This window comes from Tuber melanosporum (genome assembly GCF_000151645.1).
Source record: "Tuber melanosporum whole genome shotgun sequence assembly, scaffold_6, strain Mel28".
Classification (NCBI taxonomy): Eukaryota; Fungi; Ascomycota; class Pezizomycetes; order Pezizales; family Tuberaceae; genus Tuber; species Tuber melanosporum.
In genome coordinates this window covers 1,177,163-1,201,206 of record NW_003299106.1, presented here as the reverse complement: position 1 = coordinate 1,201,206, position 24,044 = coordinate 1,177,163, and the positions used below count along the sequence as shown (strand labels likewise).

At 45.0% G+C, this 24,044-nt stretch overlaps 1 protein-coding gene; it reads left to right on the top strand.

The window, feature by feature from the left end:
* Positions 1–20,079: 20,079 nt before the first annotated feature.
* On the top strand, positions 20,080–21,100 carry GSTUM_00009690001 (uncharacterized protein; the record flags this gene model as incomplete). XM_002840855.2 has 6 exons in its annotated part: positions 20,080–20,173; positions 20,325–20,373; positions 20,437–20,491; positions 20,612–20,657; positions 20,691–20,901; positions 20,960–21,100. 5 exons carry the CDS (start codon positions 20,080–20,082, stop codon positions 20,867–20,869), a joined length of 423 nt encoding a protein of 140 aa, XP_002840901.1. The 3' UTR covers positions 20,870–20,901; positions 20,960–21,100.
* Between the last annotated feature and the right edge of the window lie 2,944 nt (positions 21,101–24,044).

The following is a 24,044-nucleotide window of genomic DNA, read 5'->3' as shown; positions in this document are numbered from 1 at the left end:
CTTCAACAGGTAATAACCTTATCTCCTCCATTCTCTCGATATCTCGATAACTTAGAGAACTCTTATCTTTATTATCACTTCTAGTAAAGATAATTATCATATACTCACATTATGTCTTGTAAGTAAGACCTCTTTCTCACGTAGTGTTGTCGAATACATGTATAAAGTACTGATTCAACTGATGGTATAGAAAAGAACTTAAGTGATTATATGAGGAGTCTCTACCAGTGATCCTATCTTTATTGATTTTTATTTTTTTTAAATCAAGCTATTACTTGTTCAAGGTACAGTTATGTCTAGAAGGTCTTCACACACCTACCTAGCAACAGCACTACCAAAATACCAAACTACAAAAAATGTAAAAAGAAAGTAGAGAATTCAATTAAAGAAAAGATAATAGTATAGCTGGTAGATAATAGAAAAACATTATTAGAATTTTGCATGGCTTCCATCTGGATCCAGTACAGCCAAAGCTCTCTCAGGTATTCTCTCTATCTATCTATGCAACTTCTCCACAGGAATTAATCCCTACTCCTTTGCTGACTCGAACAATTCAGCAGAACTGTGAGGCCATCTCTCTTGTTTGGATAATCTCTTGGTGAAGGCTCTTTTGAGTAGTGACCAGTTGTTCTGAAGAGGATTGAGATCTGGTAAGCTGAGTAGCTAAGAGAGTTTCTTGGAACAGCAGTCAGCCTACAATTTTTAATTTTCCGCACCACCATGCCAGGATGTATTGTTTGCAGCTAGGCAGACTTTGTCAGAAGGCCTATCCAAATCTTCTGTAAAAGGTATAAGGTATTGCTGGTAGATTTCAGTTACATATTGGTGAGAATTGAGGCCAAGTTTATCTTTTTTGCTAGTCATTTCCTCCTCTCTTCTCTTCCATAAAAGAATTAACTCTGTACTGCTACCTTTCATGATTGCAGTATAGACCCCAATACTAGTCCTTCCAGACTTATATCTTGGCTTCAAGCTTTTTTCTTCCTGCTCTTCACCAGGTCTTACTCTAAGTTATGAATGTAACTTGTTATGGAAAAGGTTTTCACATGGCTCATAGTTACAAGTCATAGGGATGTTATTATTTCGCACATGTAACCATTTTGATCATATGACTTGTTTAGATTATGATTTGTTATGTTTCCCACATGGCTCAATTATGTGTCCTGGGATTTACGCCTGGTGAGTGTACCTTGCAAGTATGCCTTGTAGATATGCCTTGTATATAGGATTTATGTTTCGCACATAATCTTATTATGAGGTCATGGGTTTTGTGCATGTGACCACTTTAGATCATATGACTTGATTATTGCTTTATGATTGGTTTTTGAGTTTTTGCATATGACCTTACTACAAGGTCATGGGTTTTGCACAGGTCACTACTTTTACTCATATGATTAGTTTGTTATAATTTGGTTTCGCGCATGTAACCACTGGGGGCTACATGATTTGGGTCAGGAAATATGCTATATACGGAGGCTAGTACAGTTGAGGAGGATAGGTTCTTATCATGAACCTGGCTTGGCACAGAAAAGGCTGTCACATGACTCATAATTATGAGTCATAGGTATGTTATTGTTTCACACATATGACTTATTTAGGTCACATGATTTATTCTGTTTCACACATAACTCAATTATGAGTTATGGGATGTGCACCTGGCAAGTGTGCCTTGCGAGTATGTCTTGCGGGTATGCCTTGGGCATTTAATTTATGTTTTCTACATGACCTCGCTATGAGGTCATGGGCTTTGTGCATGTGACTACTTAGGGTCATCTGACTTGTTTATTGTGTTATGATTGGTTTATGAGTTTTGCACATGACCTCATTACAAGGTCATGGGTTTTGGACATGTGACTACTTTGGTTACATAATTAGTTTATTAGGATTTACTTTTGTGCATGTGACCACTTTAAGTCACATGACTTAGGGCGGGAAGAGTACTATACATGGAGGCCAGTATGGCTAAGGAGGATAGGCTCTTCACACTTTGTTCTAAATACTTTTCCTATTTATTACTTTAAGGAATATAAAACCACTGTACAATTTTTATCTTTACTGTAACATTTATCATTATACCAAGAAAAGCTCTTCATGAAGAGGAGTTAGAGAATGCGTACAATAGGCATTCCCGATAGAAGACAAAGGTCTTGTACTATCAGTAATATAGGCAGAGGCCTAGTGCTATTATAAGACTTAGGAAAGAAACAGAAGAAGAAGAGAAGTCTCGTTCCCTGTCACCAAGAACTAACTATCTAAGGAGGGATCGTTACCATTCTTCATACTTTATACTAAGTACTTTCTCTATTTATTACTTTAACAAATAAAAAACATTTTTATGCTCTTTATCATTATTACTATCTTTATTCCTACTACGATAAGAATACTCTTCAAGAAGGAGAGTTAGAAAAAGCTTACTATTGGTCTTCCTGATAGAAGACAAAGGTCTTGTACTATGGGTAACATAGTCAGAGACCTAGTGCTATGGTAAGTTGAGAAGAAGAAAGAAGAGGAGCAGTATTGTTCCCTGTAGCTATGAACTAACAATCTGAAGTGCAATCATTACACTCTAACCTTTCTTACTGTAAGATTTGGATCATAATCAATTGTGGCTTCATCTACAAAAACAACTTAATTCCAAGCTCTCTTGCAGTTGTTCCTTCTCTTATCAAAGTCCTGTCTCTTCTCCTTTTGTCTCTTTCTCTAAAAAGGCTGTTTTGTGGGTATCAGAAGCTTAAAACCAGCTTCTCAAATAATTCTATCAAGAGTTATCTAGCCTGAACCAATATTCGCTTTTTTAGTAATATCATGTAATGTTAAATGAGTCTCAGCATCCATAGCTGACTGCACTATCCTTCTCTTAATATGGGTAATCTTGGTTGGTCTTGTACCCCTTTTTGCATTATGAGTATTTCTACTCCTAAACCTTTGCTCTTTTGACTACATAATAAACTATAAACTTGGGAGCACCTAAAGATTTGGAAATTTTATTATATTCTATATTTGTATGTTTATACAGCTATAAATTTCTTTATTCAAGTCTTCACTATCTCGGAGGATGTGTGGTAGAGTCATGGTAGAGGGAGTTGTTATGACAATAAGGAGTTTTGTGGTTACGATCCAGAGGTGTACAGACTTTCAGGACTTGACTGTACAAGAATATTGTATACAGTACTAGCTATGGCATAAAGAGAAGACTTCCCCTGTGGACTAACAGAAAGTCCATACACCCAAGACCCTCAAGTACCGGCCCAACCATACATACTCCAAAGACAAGCAACTCAGAAGCTCTTTCCACAGACCTCGTGACTTCAACTCCATGCTGTCTCACCTAAAAGTCAACCACATGCCCAATAAGATTTCTTACCCAGAACACCTCACTCTACTAACTATATGTAGCTAACGGAAAGAAAAACCAACAAAGCTAGGCAGGAAAGCATAAGGAAAAGCTCTGCTGGTAAACTACAAAAGCCATCAAAGAAAGAAACTACTGCTAACCGAACTCTCAGACCACTGGATATACAACTGCCCCATAAGCAGATAGCCAATAACGAGCCCAAAGGCTAACAACCTCAATTAGCTAAGTCACAGATGTAGTACAATACCGTGACCTATCAATTGAGAATAGGAGCATTGGTGCTTGGCTGAAGCAGAGGATGATTGGGAGAGAAGCTGCCATCCAGCAGTAGAGTATCAACTAAAGAGTAACAGTAAGCAGGCAGCAGGTGAGAGCCCCAGAATACCAAACATGTAAGGGGGTAGTAGGATATCAGACAAGGCAGTAGAGGCCATAGAGTGCGAGCCAATGTAATTGATATAGGAGGTGGAGGGAGGGCCAAAGACTGCAAAGCAAACACGAGCTTAGAAATGAAACCATTGCTGTTTTACCAATTCTCTCATATAGGCTCTTGTTCTCTGAGAAATAGTGGTACTTAATGGAGGAGATCTCCCCAGGGGTAAGGATTGGAAAGAATAACTGGAGGAAGTCGACCCAACTTGAACTGACTAACTAAGAGAGTATGTTTATATCTTACTGTGAGACAGAGCTCAATGTTATGAGCCGAGGTATTCTCTAACTGGGATCAGGTAAATAGTGTGAGAAAGACATTCACCACTACCAGTACCGACTGGTAGTGAAGAGATTCCAACCACACCAAAGCTAAGTAAGTCTTCCAAGCAAAATAGGACAACAGAGTAAGGCACAGATAACACCCTTACCAAGACTGTGAAAATCAATTGTGGCAAGGGTAGGAGAGGCGGTTGAAGAGAAACTGTACTCCTAAGGAGGAACTATCAAGGTGTTAGAGGGGAGGACAGATGGCCCACAATAGTTAACCATGGCATTGTCAAACTAGAAGGGGGGAAAATAGGAGCGATAAAGCGTGCTGTAATGGAGGGTCTTTTTTTTTTTAAATTTTTTTTTATAATCATTTAGTTACTTGTTTAAGGTACAAGAACATCGCTTGCAGCGCTAGCTATGGCGTTAAGAAAACCCCTCCACCCCAGACCAAGAGAAAACCAATACCCCCAAGACTCTCTGGTATGGGCCCCACCGCACACATTCCAAGGATGATCAACTCAGGTGACCAGCCCGCAGGCCTCACGACTTGAACGCAAAAGGGTCTCGCCTAGAAGCCAACCAGGAGCCCCAGAAGATTCCTTGCCCGAAAGAAAAACCTACCCACTAACTACACGTAGTCAACAGGAAGGAAATCCAATAAGCTTGGCATGAAAGCATAATGAAAAACTCTATCCAGTAAACTACTAGACCCATAAGAGCCACAAAAGAAAATAACAACTACCCACTGTACCGCCATATCTGCTGTTTTTAAAGAACCGCCCCCGAATTGGGCTGCTGTTACGAGCCCTAAGGCTAAACACCCCCAACCAGTTAAGACACAGAAGTAGTGCAATACCATGGCCTGCCAATTGAGAACAGAGGCCACGGTGCCAGGCCCAAGGAGTGGATGTTTGGCAGAGGGGGTGCTGCCTAGTAGTAGGGTGCCAGCTAAAGATCGATCATGGGCAGGCAGCAGGCTGAAACCCCAGAACACCACGCAGCGGAGGGAAGAGGTAGTAGGGTACCAGCTAAGGAGGGAAGGTAGTAGGGTGCGAGCCGACGCAACCGAAGTGGAAAGTGGAGGCAGGGCAAAAGGCCCTAGTGCAAAACCGTCCGTAGACCGAACCTGCCGGATTACTGCCTCACTCAGGTATTCCCTTGTTCTCCGAGAGATAGCATCACTTAGTGGAAGGGATTCCACCAGAGGTAGGAAGGTGGAAGGGTGAGGTGTGGAAGGCAACCGAAACTTAAACCGAGCGACTAGGAGGGTATGGTCAAATCTTATCACAAGACAGACCCTGAAGTTACTAGCCGAGGCGTTCCTCAATGGGGATCGTGCAAGTGTGGAGAAGGACGTCCACCACTGCCAGTGCGGTCTGGCAGCGAAGAGATGAAACTGACTGTGCCAAAGCTAAGCAAGGCCCTATTAGCAAGACAGGACTACTGGGCGAGCCTTAATAACTCCCCCATCAAGCAGACAAGAGACAAGCGAGGCGAAAGCAGGAGAGGATGGAAGAGTAAACCATGCCCTTAGGCAGGAGCCATTGAGGGAGCAGAGGGGAGAGGGGGGGCCCACGATAGCAGATGTGGTGTTGTCAAACTATGTTGGAGGAAAATAGGAGCGACGGAGCGTGAATAGGAGCGACGGAGCGTGGTTGTAATGGAGGGTCTTTTTTTTATTTTTTTGTAATCATTTAGTTACTTGTTTAAGGTACAAGAACATCGCATGCAGCACTAGCTATTACGTTAAGAAAACCCCTCCACCCTGGACCAAGAGAAAACCAGTACCTCTAAGACCCTCTGGTATAGGCCAAACCACAAACATTCCAAGGGTGATCAACCCAGGTGCCCAGCCGGCAGGACTCATGACTTGAATGCGAAAGGATCTCACCTAGAAGCCCACCAAAGGCACAAGAAGATTCCTCGCCCGAAAGAAAACCCCACCCACTAACTACACGTAGCCAACAGGAAGGAAACCAAACAAGCTACGCAGGAAAGCATAAGGATAAACTCCATCCCGTAAACTACTAGACCTGTAGGGGCCAGAAAGGAAAACAACCACTGCCCACCGTATGACCAGATTTGCCATTATTTAAAGAACAGCCCCCGAAGTGGGCGGCCTGCGATGAGCCCTAAGGCTGAGTGCCCCCAACCAGCTAAGCCATGAAGGAAGTGCAATATCGTGGCCTACCAATGGAGAACAGAGGCCATGGTACCAGGCCCAAGGAATGGATGCTTGGCAGAGGGGATGCCACCTAGCAGTAGGGTGCCAGCCAAAGATCGACCACGGGCAGGCAGTAGGCTGAAACCACGGAACACCATGTGGCAGAGAGAGGAGGTAGTAGGATACCAGCCAAGGAGGGAATGCAGTAGGGTGCGAGCCGACGCCACCGAAGTGGAAAGTGGAGGTAGGGCCAAAGGCCCCCGGGCAAACACGACTGTAGACCGAACTGACGTATTACCGCGTCTCTCATGTAGTCCCTTGTTCTCCAAGAGATAGCGTTACTTAGTGGAAGAGATCCCACTGGTAGTAGGGAGGCGGAAGGGCGAGGTGAGGAATGCAACCAAAACTTGAAGCGTGCGACTAGGAGGGTATGCTCAGATCTCACTGTGAGACAGACCACAAAGTTACTCGCAGAGCTGTTCCCTAATTGGGATCGTGCAAGTGGGGAGAAGGACATCTACCACAGCCTGTGCTGCCAGGAAGTGAAGAGAGGAAGCCGACTGTGCTAAAGCTAAGCGATCCCATATTAGCAAGACAAGAATACTGGGCGAGCCCAGATAACTCTCCCATCAAGCCGACAAGAGACAAGCGAGGCCGAAGCGGGAGAGGATGGAGGAGTTAACCGTGCCCCTAGGCAGGAACCATCGAGGTGGCAGAGGGGAGTGGGGGGGAACATGATAGTTGACGTCGTGTTGCCAAAATATGTGGTAGGAAAATAGGAGCGATGGAGTGTGTTGTAATGGAGGGTCTTTTTTCTTTTCTTTTTTTTTATAATCATTTAGTTACTTGTTTAAGGTATAAGAACATCAAATGCAGCGCTAGCTATGGCGTTAAGAAAACCCCTCCACCCTGGACCAAGAGAAATCCCGTACCCGCAAGACCCTCTGGTATGGGCCCAACCGCACATACTCTAAGGGCGATCAACTCAGGTGCCCAGCCTGCAGGCCTCACGACTTGAACGCGAAAGGGTCTCGCCTAGAAGCCAACCAAAGGTCCAAGAGGATTCCTCGCCCGAAAGACAACCCCACCCACTATTGTAATGGAGGGTCTTTTTTTCTTTTTTTTTTTTTTTTTTTATAAGCATTTAGTTACTTGTTTAAGGTACAAGAACATTGCATGCAGCGCTAGCTATGGCGTTAAGAAAACCCCTCCACCCCTGACCAAGAGAAAACCAGTACCCTCAAGACCCTCTGGTATGGGCCCAACCGCACACACTCCAAGGGCGATCAACTCAGGTGCCAAGCCTGCAGGCCTCACGGCTTGAATGCGAAAGGGTCTCGTCTAGAAGCCAACCAAAAGCCCAAGAAGATTTCTTGCCCGAAAGAAAACCCCACCCACTAACTACACATAGCCAACAGGAAGGAAACAAAACAAGCTACTCAGGAAAGCATAAGGAAAAACTCTATCCCGTAAACTACTACACCCATAAGGGCCACAAAGGAAAATAACAACTGCCCAGCGTACCACCAGATTTGCCATTTCTAAAGAACAGCCCCTGAAGTAGACGGCCGGCGACCAGCCCTAAGGCCGAGCGCTCCCAACCAGCTAAGCCACAGAAGTAGTGCAATACCGTGGCCCGCCAATTGAGAATAGAGGCCACGGTGCCAGGCCCAAGGAATGGATGTTTGGCAGAGGGGATGCCGCCCAGCAGTAGGATGCCAGCCAAAGATCGACCACAGGCAGGCAGCAGGCCGAAACCCAAGAACACCACGCGGCAGAGGGGGGAGGTAGTGTAACCGGTACCGGTACTTGGTTATTGGTTTTGTTTTATGTTTTGCTTTAAGTATCGCTTTGATACTTAGTTTGTTTTAAGTATCGTTTGATACTTGGTTTTGTTTTATGTTTTGCTTTAAGTATCGCTTTGATACTTGGTTTGTTTTAAGTATCGTTTGATACTTGGTTTTGTTTTATGTTTTGCTTTAAGTATCGCTTTGATACTTGGTTTTGTTTTATGTTTTGTTTTAAGTATCGCTTTGATACTTAAAGAGTTTTACCAAAGAGTATCAATTGATACCCTTGATTAGTTTCGTTCATGCTAGACATGAACAGATTTGTGTATTTAAAGACCGCCTGTTTCTACGATAGAAAAGGCAGACTTCGACAGACAGTATTTCAATATACTTGGTTGAACGGTTACTTCTTTGTTCCTCAGTACGCCCTCGAAGCCTCCTTTAGTTCTCAGCTCTCGCCTCCTCTCTGGAAGAGCAGGCCACCTGCCAACTATCGTATCCATTATCGATAACGTGATTAGCACCTTGCGAACACGTTACAGGTAGTAGGGTAGCAGCCAAGGAGGAAAGGCAGTAGGGCGCAAGCCAACGCGACCGAAGTAGAAAGTGGAGGTAGGGCCAAAGGCTCCAGTGCAAACCCGACCATAAACCGAACTGACGTATTACCGTATCTCTCATGTAGTCCCTTGTTCTCCGAGAGATAGTGTTACATAATGGAAGGGATCCCACCGGCAGTAGGGTGGTGGTAGGGCGAGGTGAGGAAGGCAACCAAACTTGAACCAAGCAACTAGGAGGGTTTGGTCAAATCAGACCGCGAGACAGACCCCAAAGTGACTAGCCGAGGCGTTCCTCAACGGGGATCGTGCAAGTGGGGAGAAGGACATCCACCACTACCAGCGCAGTTCAGAAGAGCAGAGAGGAAACCGACCACGCCAAAGCTAAGTGAGCACCTATTAGCAAGACAGGACTACTGGCCCAGCCCAGATAACTCCCCCATCAAGCAGACAAGAGACAAGCGAGGCCAAAGCAGGAGAGGATGGAAGAGCTAACCGTGCCCCTAGGCAGGAACCATCGAGGAGGCAGAGGGGAGTGGGGGGGGCTCCACAATAGCTGACGTGGAGTTGCCAAACTATGTGGGAGGAAAATAGGAGCGACGGAGTGTGTATTGTAATGGAGTGTCCTGGACCTCATTATTAATACAGACCCTTTCCCCAAATCTAGCTCTCTGTGACTCATACCTTTAAGTCACTATATTCTATGACTCATAATTGTGACTCATGTAAGATCCTTAGCTGACTCATATGAGTCAACTGTACAACATACCTGAATCAATCAGAACCCTCATAATAAATCATGTGTGCTATATATGTCACATACTTGAAACTCATGACTAATAAGTATGAGTTACATGTGAAAGTCATAACATCATATGACTTACAACTGTGAGTTATTGCATAACAATTAAATCCTCTAACTCACATGTATAATTTATGTGAAAACATTTGTTCTTCCTTGCCAATCTGCTTTGTTACAATCTAGTTTATAACAGGTATCAACATATTGAGAAGCAGGAAATACCGAAAAATCAAACAATCTATGAAAAGCAGGAGAAATAACAGGTTCTAAGACCTGTTCAAGATAGTCCTTCATGATTGCACCTTTTTTGCCAGTACCAACAAGAAAAATAAAAGGTGATTTCCAATTATAAGTAACAGCACACTAAACATAAATAGAATCTCTTCCTCTATAAAAGACATGTTTTTCACAGTAATCATATTTGCGTTCATAGAGTAAATGAGTAAACCATGTTGAATCTCTTTTTGATGTATCAAACATGCACTCATCTGAATACATGAGTTTTCGCCAAAAGTCAACCAGCTTTTGCCAATGGTGGCTTCAATATTACATCTGTTCATGCTGATTTTCTTTGTTGATGAATGGCTGTTTACATGCCTTACATCATGAGTAACCATGCTGTAAAAGTGCTCTCTGAATCGTCCTTCTAGATCCTAACAGCCCAACCTTTTGACCAAGTCACCACCAGCATAACTTCCTCCCCTCCCAGTTACTTCTAAGCCAACTAATCATCCTTTGAATATCATGTTTGTCTAAGCGTGCAGAGGTTTAGCACATGATCTTATTAGTCTGAACCTTCGTGTATGACTTCAGCGCAATACTGTCAAAGTTAGAACACTCGTCTCTTGGGCCACTTCTGACTGCCTTAATCCATCCTGCTATAGGGTAAGTAGTCTAGTCCTCAAATAGTGTTCACGAGCCAAGCCTAAACCAAGGCTCAAGCCGCCAAGACTTTTCCTAGGGCCTCCACGACACTTCTGCATACTGCTATAGTAGGATGTTTTTCAATCTCGTTGTAGGCCACTAGAAATAGTGGCAGAAAACCGGTAGAGAGAGTAGTAAGCAGACTGAATAGTATGTGAAAGGGGTACGCGGTGATAAGAAGCATGGAGTTGTGGTGGTTGGAGGTTGCGATAGTTTAACAGATATGCGGCACCGGTGCCAAGTGATGCGAGACGGCTCGTGAATAACACTATCCTCAAATGTGTCCTCCATTCACCCATCGGAGGCTGCCATGGTGGGGTATTCATTTTCTTGCTGCGATTGTAAGTGGTTGCGATGGTCAAAAATTTGGGTGTTGCCGCTCATCATTTTTGGCACCACCCTCATACTGTATGGCTCTGCATACATTTAAAGCTAATTTTTAATAAGGATGAAAAAAAAAAAACCATGCCTCAATACTTCAATAAAAACTTCATTGTTTCCTCCCGGCTCCTCCTCTTGCCTCTCTCTCTGTGTTTTTTTAATTCGTTTTAGAAATATATCTCTTCGCCTAAGTGAGTGAATAATGTCAGCATCATGTTATTAAGCAGTTATTTAATAAATCTTACCACTATTTGCAATGCTTTAATGGAGGTTGGACGGAAATCTTTCTTGGCTGCTCACCACATGTTTCCCTTACTGTGAAGCCTCAACAACCATAACCCTCTTGACATGTATCAACTACTACGATGCCTCTATGTTTGACTACCAGTTAGTCCTATAAAGTAGAAAACACTTATCATAATATCTGCCACAACTCCATTGGAAGACCTTACTCCTATCAAGTAGAAATACCAAATATCCTTGGTCGTACTCCAAATCTCATCCTGGGTCAGAATGTACCCTCGGTTAAATCTTCTGATGATCAGCCGAAATAGCAAAAATGCGTAGCAGTGGGGTTGAGCATAAGGAAGAACATGGCATATGCAGGAAACATGTGGAAATGGATCCGGATGATCCAGAGAAGGCTAAAAGGTAGCCTGTTTTCCCTTTGTTGGTTTCATTTATTATCCAATCTGTCTCTCTCTCTCTTTCCTCAGTTCCCTATATTCAGGTCAAATCAGTCTTTTCCTTCTTTTCATTACCTATTTTCTTCGTTAGAATATATCTCTAGTTAGGATATTTAATACCACCCTTGCATTACTGCCCAGCTATTCAATTCGAGCCAACAGTGTCCAAATCGCTGCCGTAAACCTTGTTGAAAACTTGAGACAAAATCCCATGCAAGTTTTCCCACCTATATCACTCCCTATAACACATTGTTTTAGAACTAGATATTTAACTCCAAGGATAAGTTACCCACACAAACGACATGACCAGGGCAAATGTGATATGCATTTGCCATTGCATAATGACGATCTTCTCATCCATACCAGAGAATTCTTTTGAGAGGAGACCAAGATACTATCACTGGAGTAAGCCAACCATAAATTGGACTAAAAATGTGTGGGAAAGAAACCTTCCGCAAGCCTATATTTTTACCGAGTCCCGCAACCTGGAGACTGAACTCCTATTACTAAAGTAAGCAAACAGTAAACTAGACTAAACACAAGTGGGAAAGAAACACTTCTCAACGCCCCAATAGTTTTATCAAGTCCATTGACCCGGCCCCACTATCAGAGTAATTGTTAGCAGATTAGGAGTAATGGAGGGGGAGTTTTTTTTTCATGCCAATATACTCTTTGTATTTCGGTGTCCGGAGTTTGTAATACGCCTATGAAGGAGGTGGTGGAGTTGGTTAGGGGATGGGAGGACGAAGGCACGCTTTCTTAGAGCACCGCGGACGCCGAGGGGAATGCGAGGCATACTGAAGGGAAGCGTTAAAGAGGGTGATCAGTGTTCCCAACCGTCCGGGGCGCCCTACATGTCCCTGGCGGGCCGTAGCCCCGGGCGTCCCGGGCAGGGCAGGCGAGGATGGCAGGGCACGGCATCCGTCCTCCATAAAGCCGGCTGTCTAAAGGGTTGACGCCCGGGCCCTGCAGTCTTGGGGCGAATGGCATCTTCTGGTGGTTATCTGCAGGCCAGGTAATTACCTGCAGGGCCCGGCCATTACCCACAGGGCACGGCCATTACCTACAGGGCCCGGCCGTCACCCGCAGGAACCTGGCACATCCTGCCCTCTGAGAAACCTCCAAGGCTCGCCCGTCCGCCCCGAGCATCCTCCCATGCACCGCCGTCTGTCCCGTCCGGACTGGACGGTTGGGAACACTGGTGTCTCCTCTGTTACCCTAGTGACTGCCACATAGTAACCGATGGTAGAATTAATACATTGTTCAATTATTTCCGCGATCCGCTCGGCTATGTCAACCTCTGTAAAAACGAAGTTTATCCTCTTGGAGGATCAGTTCTAATAACTTGGTGAAGGGCATTCTGTGATCTGCCCAACCAGACAAGACTAGAAGCGATTCAGAGTCCCAGGATGGAGATTTGGGGACTGTTTTTTTTTTTTGGGGGGCTGCCCCGAAATGGGTTTTATTTTTTTTTTGGTTAGGGATTTAGAGAGTTCTTACTACAACACCGAAATCAAACGGTTTTGCCCCATTTCCAAAAACATCTGGCATTGAGAGCAGAAGGGGTTGTGGGGGGGGGGGGTGGAGAAGGTGGGCGGTTGAGTGCAGATTGGGCAATTGGGTTTATATTTGCTTGTTTTTGTTTGAAAGTTTGGTTTAAGGCTGATGAGGCTTTGTTCCTGTAGAAGCCTGTAGAGAAGAAATTTTAATGGGGGGAGAGAGAGAGAAAGAGAAAGCTCGGTCGAACTCAGAACCAACGCAAAGGTGGGGGCAAGGTTCAAAATGGTCGGCGGAGGACTGGACCGGACTAGCGAAGTCCAGTCAAAGTCAAGTCTAGTCCAATGGTGCAAATTAGACCAACCGGAGGGTCGTGGTTGTGGGAAGTGACTAGACCGGGATCGGTTGTGTTGAAAATGGCAGTTAAGTACCCGTAGCTGGAAACTACGGTGGTATGCGTACCTCTCATATGAGGACGCGTAAGCAGTGAAAAGTTTTCACCTCTCTATTTCTTTTCTTTTCTTTTCTTTCCTTCCTTCTTTAAGAAGTCAACCAACTCCACTCCATACCTCTTGTATGAAACTCTCCTCACACCTCTTTCTCTATTGTTCACACACATACAATACAAGGTTCCCTCATTACCATCAGAGCCAACTCTATCCACTGCGTAAAACCCACCTTTCAGTCATTACTGTTGCAAATACAACCGGTTTTATCCTGTCTGTCTTCCTCAATTTCCCACAGGTCGGACTGGTTAAAACCGAGTGATAGAATGTGCATCGCTTTTTGGCTGATCAGCTTAACAGGAACTGCCAAACGGCGAAAACCTTGGCTGTGAAACAAAAAACGAAAAGCCAAGAGTGAGGTGACATAAAATACTTCGGGCCTTTGTCCGAACTATAAAAAGATGAGAGGAGTGTGTTATTCTACAAGCGAGCAGCATCAAAGACTTCCAACAAGGATAAATAAATTATATTGAACAACAGAGGCAACTGTACAGAGGTAGGCTCCAATTCTACATACTTCTCTTTGCAAAACATGTATTTATTCTATCTGAGTCCCACTATAATAATAATATTATTATTATGCAATCTTTTTATATAGACCGGTCCCGACCACTTGAACTAGGACGGTTTTGTTGTTAAGATCAATTAGGACCGACTAGACGGTCCCGTCTCCAAGACCAGATCAGTTGGACCACCCGGACCCTGGTGGGGGGAGATGCAGGGGTTTAAGAAGTGAATTTGTAGAGTGAAGAAAAACTGTTGGCTTAGTGGTGGTGGTTACTCAAGTACCATATTCGTACAAGTATTGTGTCTTCCGATTCGCCATCTCAGTGAAGTCGGTAATCTCGAAATTTCGGTAATGAAATTTCTTGGAGAGGATTAGCGTGCTCCCGACATGGTATAGCCTGAACGCTTTCGCCTTTTTTGATCCAATCAACTAGTTTTGCACTCCTATTAACCTACCGGACCAAACCCATTTTGGCTTGATGACAAGATTCACCAGGAAAATCCGATGGCGAATCGTACGAGAAAATAGGGTACAAGTACCATATCACATCCCATTCAGGTTTAGATGCAGTGTTTGATTAGGAATGCCGGTATGAGGAAATTGGTTTCGTGGTGTAGTTGATTAATACAACCGTGAAACACCGTGTCGCGTGTGGGAAAAAAAAGGACTTCTCCCGCGTAAAATTCAAAGTTGCGAATCTATGATACTCGTAATTGGGGGTCGAGCATCACATCATACCCCACCCACACGTCCCAACGCCACACTCCTTATCCCGAATCACTCAAAACCGTTGGTAAGAAGCGGCTGATCGCCAGTTATCCATATTTGTTCCTCCTGCAGATTGGTTTCCGGTGTTTTTCACCATTACGATAACGTTCAATGGTAGATGTAACTCTCCTTCCTTCCCCTGTTCAATGGTCCGAAATAACCTAGTTCCAGTACGAGACCGGGGCCCGACTGCTCTATAGAGCCTCTGCCGTAGGTTAGGACATTGCAATCCGGAGACGAGTATCCGAACCCTGTCACACAACCAGTTACCCCCCTAAGGTTATCCGCCCCAATTCTATCCACCCTAAGGTGTTCCCCTCTGAGGTCACTCCCCCTAAAGTGGGGACGAACGCAGGGCCAGTTATAAGCACAAAGATCCGGCAATCACTTGCTCCCGCAAGCGCTACAACACATATTAACCCATCAAGCACTCTCTTGAAAACCACAATGTTGCTGGAAATGCTGCTCGGCATGCCCTCTACTCATCCAGCATACTCCAAACCTGTTCGGCATGTTCGAAGAATTCGGGGCTATCAACTGTTGAAAATCACGAAGCTTCCACTGTTTAGAGTATGAGACGAAGGTTGTTTAGCAAAGGTTTGGAAATGCAATGGTGGAACAAGCTAAAAGAGAGAGTCAACATGTGAGTAAGGGTATGTAGAAACTAGTGGTTAGTGCAAGGAGAAGTGTTTGGAAGGTTTTAGGAGTTACCGCTAGGGATACCGGAAGTAACAGGTTATGCTCCGCAGGTCTAGAAGACAACCAGGTGTCGCACTATAAGAGTTAGGAAACTGGAGAAGAAGCAAAGGGGTATCAGGACTGTCTAGAACAGCTATAGCTTAAGGGAAATGTTTCGGGGGATGTTCCAAGGAGTTGAGTGAAAAGAACGGTGTGGCATCATGACAAAAAGGTGGTATGGAATTCTGTGAGGTTGATGGGCGAGGAAGATGTTTGCAAAGGAACAGCTTGTGTGTATATATGACACCTCCGGTAGCATAGAAAGAACAAGAATCGCAGACACTCTCTACCTATCATAGCCTTATTATTTTAGATCTGAGCTTGCCCACCGTTCCCTCACTCCCCGAATGCTTTTTATAGTGCATATGATAAAGACCCCGCTCCACCGGAGCATGGCCTTTCTCTAGAGCTTAAGTTGGTCAAGAGTACGACTCCTCCTGCTACCCACCTCAGTTTCATCACCAATAGAGCAACTTGGGTTACGATAGTATTAAAAAGGTTTCGCATTGCACGGGAACGCAAAATGCGTGATTGTGATGCACTCCCGTGAGCTACATTCCTACCACTATTACCATATCCACCAGAGGGCACAAGTATGAAATTAGTACAATAGAGGTCAGTTTGTACCGCCTCCCCTAGAAGTCTAGTGGCAAGAGTGGCTGGCTCAAATCTGCTATGATATTAATTTTCTTTATATACATCGAAAGGTTCCATCACTGCAGCACACAGTTCACAAGACAAACAAGAAGATTACCGCCATAACCATTTCTGCTGGAGATTGACCAAAAGTATATCATACACAAGCCAGAAACCATTTCACGACTTGTAAAAAATAATACGACGTGGGCCATGCCTACTCCACAAGAACCCCCTCCCACCCTGACGACAAGTGTAGACGCTGGTAGGCTTGAAAACACTGGCTGAGGAGAGGGAAAAAACAGTTAGCCAATACGCACTCGCGCCAAGCAGGGATATATACGGAAGGACAGAGTGCCCAAACTCTTCACCCCCAGTCCCAATAACCACCTTCTCCTAATGCACCCCCGCAACACCCTTGCGATAGTCGACAAACAACAATTTGGGTGGAATATCCTCCGCACCGCCAGTGCCCTTACTCTCATCGTCGTTCACTTGGCACTTAAGCCCCAAAGCGTAATCGTTGAGTCTGCCGACTGAACAGAAACAATAGTATCCTCAATAGGGTAAAGCTCAACACTAGTAATTGGCTGCTGGTGGAAGGTAGGGTTCGCGGTAGCCGCAGCGTATACGTGTTCGCCCTTGAGTGCGTTAGGGAAAGTTGCGGGAACCCAGAATCCCCAGACTCCATCTTCCGTGCCGGCGGCAAGGAGATGGGATACTACCCAACACGAGGATACGGCTTTATCGTCTGAAGATGAGACATCAACTGACAATTGTCAGTTCTTGGTCCGTGCACGGGTGTTGTAAATCTTGACTGTCCCGTCCTAAGATGCGGAGCCAAAGACGTGGCACCCATTGGGAGACTACTAGAGCTCTCCCGCACCGCCCGTATGCCGCTCCGGTGTGCTACCACCCGTAGCCCAAGTACTACCTGCTTTCCTCGTAGAGATAAATATCTTTCCAGTGTTATCCCCAGTAGCTACCCGCCTCACGGCATCTCGTGGATTGGAAGACCAATCAATAGTGCGCTCTGCTATTTGTCCGTACATCCTGAGCATGGCCATAGGTTTGTTTGCACCCGCGGAGAGGCAGAATCCGGGTTCTCGGAAGATTCATAGTGCGGCGATAGATCCCCGTTGTACACTTTGCCGCTTTTTGCCATCGAAACGGCATTGTGGGCATGCGGAGGGGCACGGATACAGTTTGTCGTATTCGGGCATTAGAGCAAGCGAGATTGGAGGGTCGGGTCCTCCTCTACGTCGTTTTCGTCATCGTCTTTATTGTCGTCTTCTTTCGCTAATTGATGGTTAGCGGTGGATTAGAGAGGCGGGGCAGACACTGCTGCATCCTCTGCAGACCACTCAATTTCATTACTGTAACTTCATTATCCTTTGCTGTAGCAGCCTGCGCTCCAGTAACCGAGTACACCATCTGTAGGTATCCACGTCACTCATCACCCAGCCCACCCTGGATCACATCAAAGCTCAGGCACGGCCAGTTGATATTCATACTATGCGGCATATGATGCGCCGTTGGGTGCGGCTCGTGTATTTCACCATTATCTGGAACCCTCCGCGAGGGCATGTGCACCTGTTGGTCTATTTCCGTGCTATCCCTCCTTCATCCACTATTTCCACCAATTTGTGCACCACTCTCTCCGTCGTCTTCATCACCCGCGTCAAGTAATTCTTCGTCTTCTTAATTATCGTCAAATTCGCCCATTTCCGGTGGGTCTCATGGGCACCTTCATTGGTGGTTCCACGGGAGCGGTTTTTGAGGCTTCAAATTCCCTGAAGGCAAAGCCGAATCTCTTCTCGGAGTCCTGCATGCCGACCTTCGAACATGGGGTCTGGCACTTCAGATTGGTGTTTGTTTCTTCCGAGTCTGTTGAATGGTAGAAGAGTTTATGGGCCATTAAAACTTTAAGTTTACCGAAGTAGTGTCCTCTTCCGTGGTCGCCTCCGAAGAAGCAGTCTTAGGCTTAGGATTGGTTCACTTCTTCTGTCGAATGTTGTCGCCTGGTTAGAACAGTTTGCGGGCTACAGTATTAAAAAATTAAGCTTACCGGAGTACTCCAGTGCTCGAGTAGAGCTCGCCCTACATGCATGCATGCATGCATGGACAGTGGACACGAAGGGGGTAGCTGTAAATTCCAGTGGGCCTGAATGCCAGCTTGGTGGCAATTCAATCATGGCTACTACTCACTTCTCATGAATTTAGTAAGTTAGTCCTCAATATATAAAAACATTAAACGGACTGAGCTTGTTATAACGGGCAATTGAGAGGGTAGAATTGGCTCCCGATCCCGCTCGATAAGGTGTAACGCAGCTGATATAGGAGGATAGAAACAAAGATAAAGTTAAGCTCGATACTCAAGTAGCGGTGAAGCGGTGATCGGATCGATTCATTGAGAGGAAGGTGTGGTCTAACTAAGGAAACAAGAAAGCACCGTAGAGAAAATTCCCCATGCCAAGCTATCTACTGGTATGAAATTCACGGTCAGCGAAAAATACCCTGCAACTGCGTAAGGAATATTACCATATATTTATCCTAGCTAAGGCTGTCCGGCATCGGCTAGTTAGCTAAATACTACTTTACTTAACTGCAACCGGGAAAACTACCCTATCAAATCACACTAGCCTACACTGGTAATAAAATAGGCTATGTTCGAGGGAGAGTCAATGTTTTTTCCTTATCTTTTCTATGTTGTCGGAGGTGTCCTATATATACAAATGTCTTCTCGTACAGCGAACCATTCTTGTGTTTGCAAGCTCACACCATCTGTCTCTGTTGTCATGAATCCACAGTGTTTCCAACCACTACCTCAAAGTACTTCGGAAACCTTCTCCTTGTAGTATCAGACAATTCCAAAACACTCTTGTTACTTCCAAACGTTTTGCAGTAACCTAGTGCTACACAAACCGTAGCACCATTCAAGTAGACTGAACACTAATGCCCTAGTGCTCTCCAGCTCCTTTCTCATCCAGCATCACTCCGACAATCCTGCAACAACTAACTCCTGCCCCAAACATCTAGCGTTCCTTCAAAGCACACTAACCCTGGTTCATTCAAACATCTTTCCAACCAAACTAATGCATTACTGTTTCACACCGCGTTACAGACCAGGTAACCCAGACCAGAAAAGGCTTCGTGAATTTTAACAACTGGTACCCAACTTACTGGTCATTTTCTGTTTCGTATACTTGTAAAACAATCTCGTCCACGTGTGCCTGGATTTAGTAGGTAGGCAAATGGCCCAAGTAGTAGCAGGCCATAAATATGAAACATGTGACTGAAATATACATCACTAACAAGTCCCTTTACTAAATTTCTCTGTGAATTCCTTGCCTATGACAACCGGAAAATATACTCCTAAGAAATTGGAATAACCAGGGAACCATCTTGGAATTCGGAGGCAATGTTTCATGGTTTTTTGGAGTCAAATCAAACTAACCCAATTCTTTAGAGCCCTTAAAAACATCCTAGAGTCCTTCTCTCTTTCAGATAATAGTACATATATTTCATGTCCTTCTAGGACCTAGAAGAGTTGCTTTGTCCAGGTATATTAGTGGCTGTTCACTTTTATTTTCCTCATGCAAAAATCTTTACTACTTTAGAGCTACCACTCATGAATCCATCGTGTTGATTTTCTGCATTAATCTTCCTTTCTGTTTTCCAGCTTTACGTTTATCTGTCCTATACTCTGAGTCACTCATGCCATCATCATTTCATAACAGTTGTTGCTTTCTTCCTGTTTGAGTTGTTGTGATGGAGATACAGAACAGAGACAGCTGGGATAGTTTGTTCCATGACGGGAAATAAGGCTAGCGTGTTGATTTTGGGAATTGGATACATGGCTTGTTACTGCACTGGATCTGAGGACATAAGAAGGCAGCTTCTCCGCAGTCTGAATGATACGTACAAGCGACAATTGAGGTTCTTTCCATTCACTCATTTTTTGACTTTCCAATAGGTTTGATAACTTGTACTGGCTTCCACTTGCAATTGGCTTCGCTCCCCGATCCAAAATTCAACACATAGTTCTTTTCCTAAGCTCTTTCTTCTATGCTCTTATTTTTCTTTTTACATCATTCTAGCATTGTTGCTGTTCAAGTCTTTCTCTCCTCTTCTGTCGTTACCCTGACTGTACGTTTCAAGTGTCGGAAACCATGCCTTAAGTTCTTGCTCAAAACTACTTCCTCCAGGGAAATGTGACAGCCCTGTGCTGTGCCAGAAAGACTGATAACAACTTTATCACCCGTCCCTTTGGCGCTATAATTGCACACCGTGTCGGTGTTTTCATGAGTCAGCTGCTGGTACCAAATGTGGTCTCTTTGAGATTGGGAATATCGGAAATGAGTACGTTATCCTACCCTGCGAAACTTGAGGGCCCTGTGGAAGCAACATAGCTGACGCTTTTAGATGTTTTTTTTTTATGACAAAGTGTGAAAACCCTAAAGCCCCCACTATCTATCGCGTGCCCCCCCTAAGGATATCCTTAACGAAATCGAACGCAATCTGCAAGACGCAAGGGTACTAGCACGCATTGGTTTTTTTTTTTCACCCCCGGCTAGCTCCTGGAAGTGGCGCAGCCGAGATGGCTATCTTTGTACGCCTTGCGGTGATCTTAAAGTCTATCGAACGTGTGCAGCCGTGACCACACAGTGGAGTTTCAGAAGCTCTGGATGTCATTCCTAGGACACTGGTCTGGAGCTCTGGTGCCAGCCCAATCAGAGCACTCACCCAGTTACAGGTAAAGCATGCCGCGAAGGAGAATACCTGGGGCATTGACGGTGACACCGGCAAGATTGTTGACATGAAAGCATATGGTGTCTGCGGGCGTGAAGTAGTATGATAAAGCGGCAAAGCATCAAGACAGCTATTGAGGTGAGAGATGAAACTTACTTACGATCTTGGATTTGCATTTTAGTAATAATTTCTCTAGTCTGCTTGCCTTCTTCTTCGTGTAGATGAAATCTACAGTGCCAAGAGAGCTAAACAGAGTGGTAGGGCTGGCGGGGGTCAAACAAAAGTTACTGAAACATAGAACTATTTCATTAAATCATTTGGACAAAGTTGTATCAAATTCTTGTCGCGCCACAGGTTGGAAGTGCTGGAGACTTTGAAAAACCACCAGTATTACGAGGTGGTGAAACTACTGAGGTTTATTGAGAAAGAGATGTAGGGGGTATGCCCGACTATCATACAGGAAAGAACAAACCACTAATTGCCTACGTTCACGCGGCCTCACTTGCCGCATCACCCACCACATCACCGGCTAACGTACTACCTTGCAGTCAACTGTACAATCCCTCGGCTTCGCTCAAATACTAACACTCCCAGAACAACAACTAGGTACCGCAAACAAATTCTAGGAAGATAAACTCCACTAGATCACCACCCCGAACTACGCGGCCACAAACCCCCCGCTTCTCGACGCCATGTGAATACAGTCGACAATGACTGAGTACTCCTTCATCCATCTCTCTTTTTCTTGTCCTATACCGTAGAACAATATGTGAAAGTCGTCTGTCTGAGTAAAGCCCATGCGGTCATACCGGATCATCTGCCACTGTCCCCCACTAGTCACGAAACCATATACAATCCCTCCGCCGTTGTTATCCCCCGTGTCTTTGAGGGCCAACAAACATTGTTTCTTCTCCTGTCCAACAGAGGACGTCTTTGCCTCCACAATCAAGACGAACTTCCTGCCGCCAACCTCAATATAGTCCATCCTAACAAACTCCTGACAACCACCAACCTCCGAGTCCACGGCGGTAATCTCTTTTTCCCTCCAAAGCAAAAGGTTACGCCCTGTCTCGCGTTTCAACTCCGTGAGTATAGGAAGAATTATAAGTAAAGCCAAGTCGTGCGCCTTGGCTCCATTAAAGTCTTCGTCGAATTCTGTGGGAAAGCCTTCGCCTTCGATGAACTGGGGGATATTGTCATAAACCAATTCCTTCATTTTCCGGACCTGATCGACTTTGAGAACTTTGATCTCGGGCTTTGCCTGCAACAACATCTGGCCGACGGGTATGACAGACATTTCAAACTCCACGAACCTAAAGCCCAATCTCTTCTCGGCTTCGAGCATGGTGACCTTGGAATAGTTGGTCCGGTGCTTGAGATTGGTAGCTTGGTTCTTCCGAGACTGTTGAATGTTGGAGTAGTTTGTGGGCCATTAAAAATTTAAGATTATCGAAGTAGTGTCCTCTTCTGTAGTCGCCTCCAAAAAAACAGTTTTACGCTTAGGATTGGCTCGCTTCTTCTGCCGAATATTGTCACCTGGTTAGAACAGTTTGTGGGCTACAGTATTAAAAAATTAATATTACCAGAGCAGTGCTGCCAGTGATCGCCCTGCGTGGATAGTGGACGTAAGGGGGGTAGCGGTAGATTCCGGCGGGTCTGAATGCCAGCTTGGTGACAATTCTGAACATTGCTACTGTTCACTTCTGATAAGTTTAGTATGTCAGTACTCAATAGATAATACCCGTAAAAACATTAAGCAGACTGACCTTGTTATACAGGCGATGGAGAGGGTTGAATTGACTCCGGATAGCGGTAGATATGGTGTAACGTACCCGATATAGGCAGAGAAAAATAAGGATAAAGCTCAGCTCAATGGAGGTGAAGCGGTGACCGGATTGATTTGAGTTCAATATAATTTATTTATCCTTGTATCGCCGACCCGGCATCAACAAGCAAAACACAAAACACAAAACTATAAAATAAATAAAACACAACCATGAACAAATTCATCTCGCAACCCTCCATCCAAACATAAATCCAAAATCACTACCAACATGCTCACGGGCGCTCATCCCGACTAGCGGGATCCCGGATTAATGCGTCTTCATGCCTCGTACCTCTCCTCCCAATATCGCCCTCCAACACATCCAAATTATCACTCGCCCATGCCCAAAACAAATCACACAATTTATCCCAGCATCTAATACATTTCCTCACATGACCTATCATTGCATTCCCTGCCGTATAGACAGCAGCACAGCCAGGGCAATGTACACCCAAAACAGCAACTCTCATAGCCCAAAAAATAACCAGGCTGTTCCTTGTAGCGTAATCAAGTTCGTGCCACATGCCAACCATCTGCTCCCAGTATATTCCAGTCATGTCATCAACAGATTCTGGGTGATCCGCAAGGTGCCTCCAGAGAATTCTGCCAGAAGCAACTACGCGGCCACAACATGCACACATACCGGGCTGTTCGAATAGTGCAAACAGCTACTTCGTCATATTGGAAGTATGTCAGACTGGGTGGGTGTCATACGAGTCATCCGTCACCACTGTCAAGGTGCTCCCACGGTTTACATACAAGGTGTGATCGAAGGGATTACTGGCAACAATCCTCTCGCCATGTATAACGGAAGGGTGTGAAGGATTTCCTAGCCCTGGGTAATCATGCCAGGTTCACCAAGTCTTCCAGGCTGAGATCTGTCGATCATCATGTAACCTAACCGGCCGTAGAGTGTTATAACGAGAATACTCGGTCCAATGTCGACACGTATCCCTCCCAATACAGTCATCATGACCAACCATACTGGTACCCATTCGAATCCGTAGCAATACAAACGCGTCCATTCGGGTCAGCCCACTCAAGTGCTGGGGTGGCTGCGGCTTCCGCTTGTAATAGCTATATCCTTCATCATTGTGCCAACGTAACCGTTCTCGCTTCCCCTTGCCTTTTGCCCCATGGAGTATCCTATGCCAAAACACAAGCCTTGCCAGTGTCGAGGTTGTGGCTTAAAGGATACAGCCGTTTTCGCCATCTTATCTACCAGCTCATTGCCATCTATGCCAGCATGCTCAGGAACCCAGCTGATGTTGACTTGCTCAAAGCAGTTGATAAGTGGGCATAACACATCCCATATACCTGCAGATACCCCTTCGGGTGACATATCACGAACGAGGAATATAGTGCTTGCATATTCTGTAAACATGTCAACGGTACCACTATAATACAGTGACACCTCGCGCAGGGCACACACGACCGCTAGGAGCTCATACTAAAC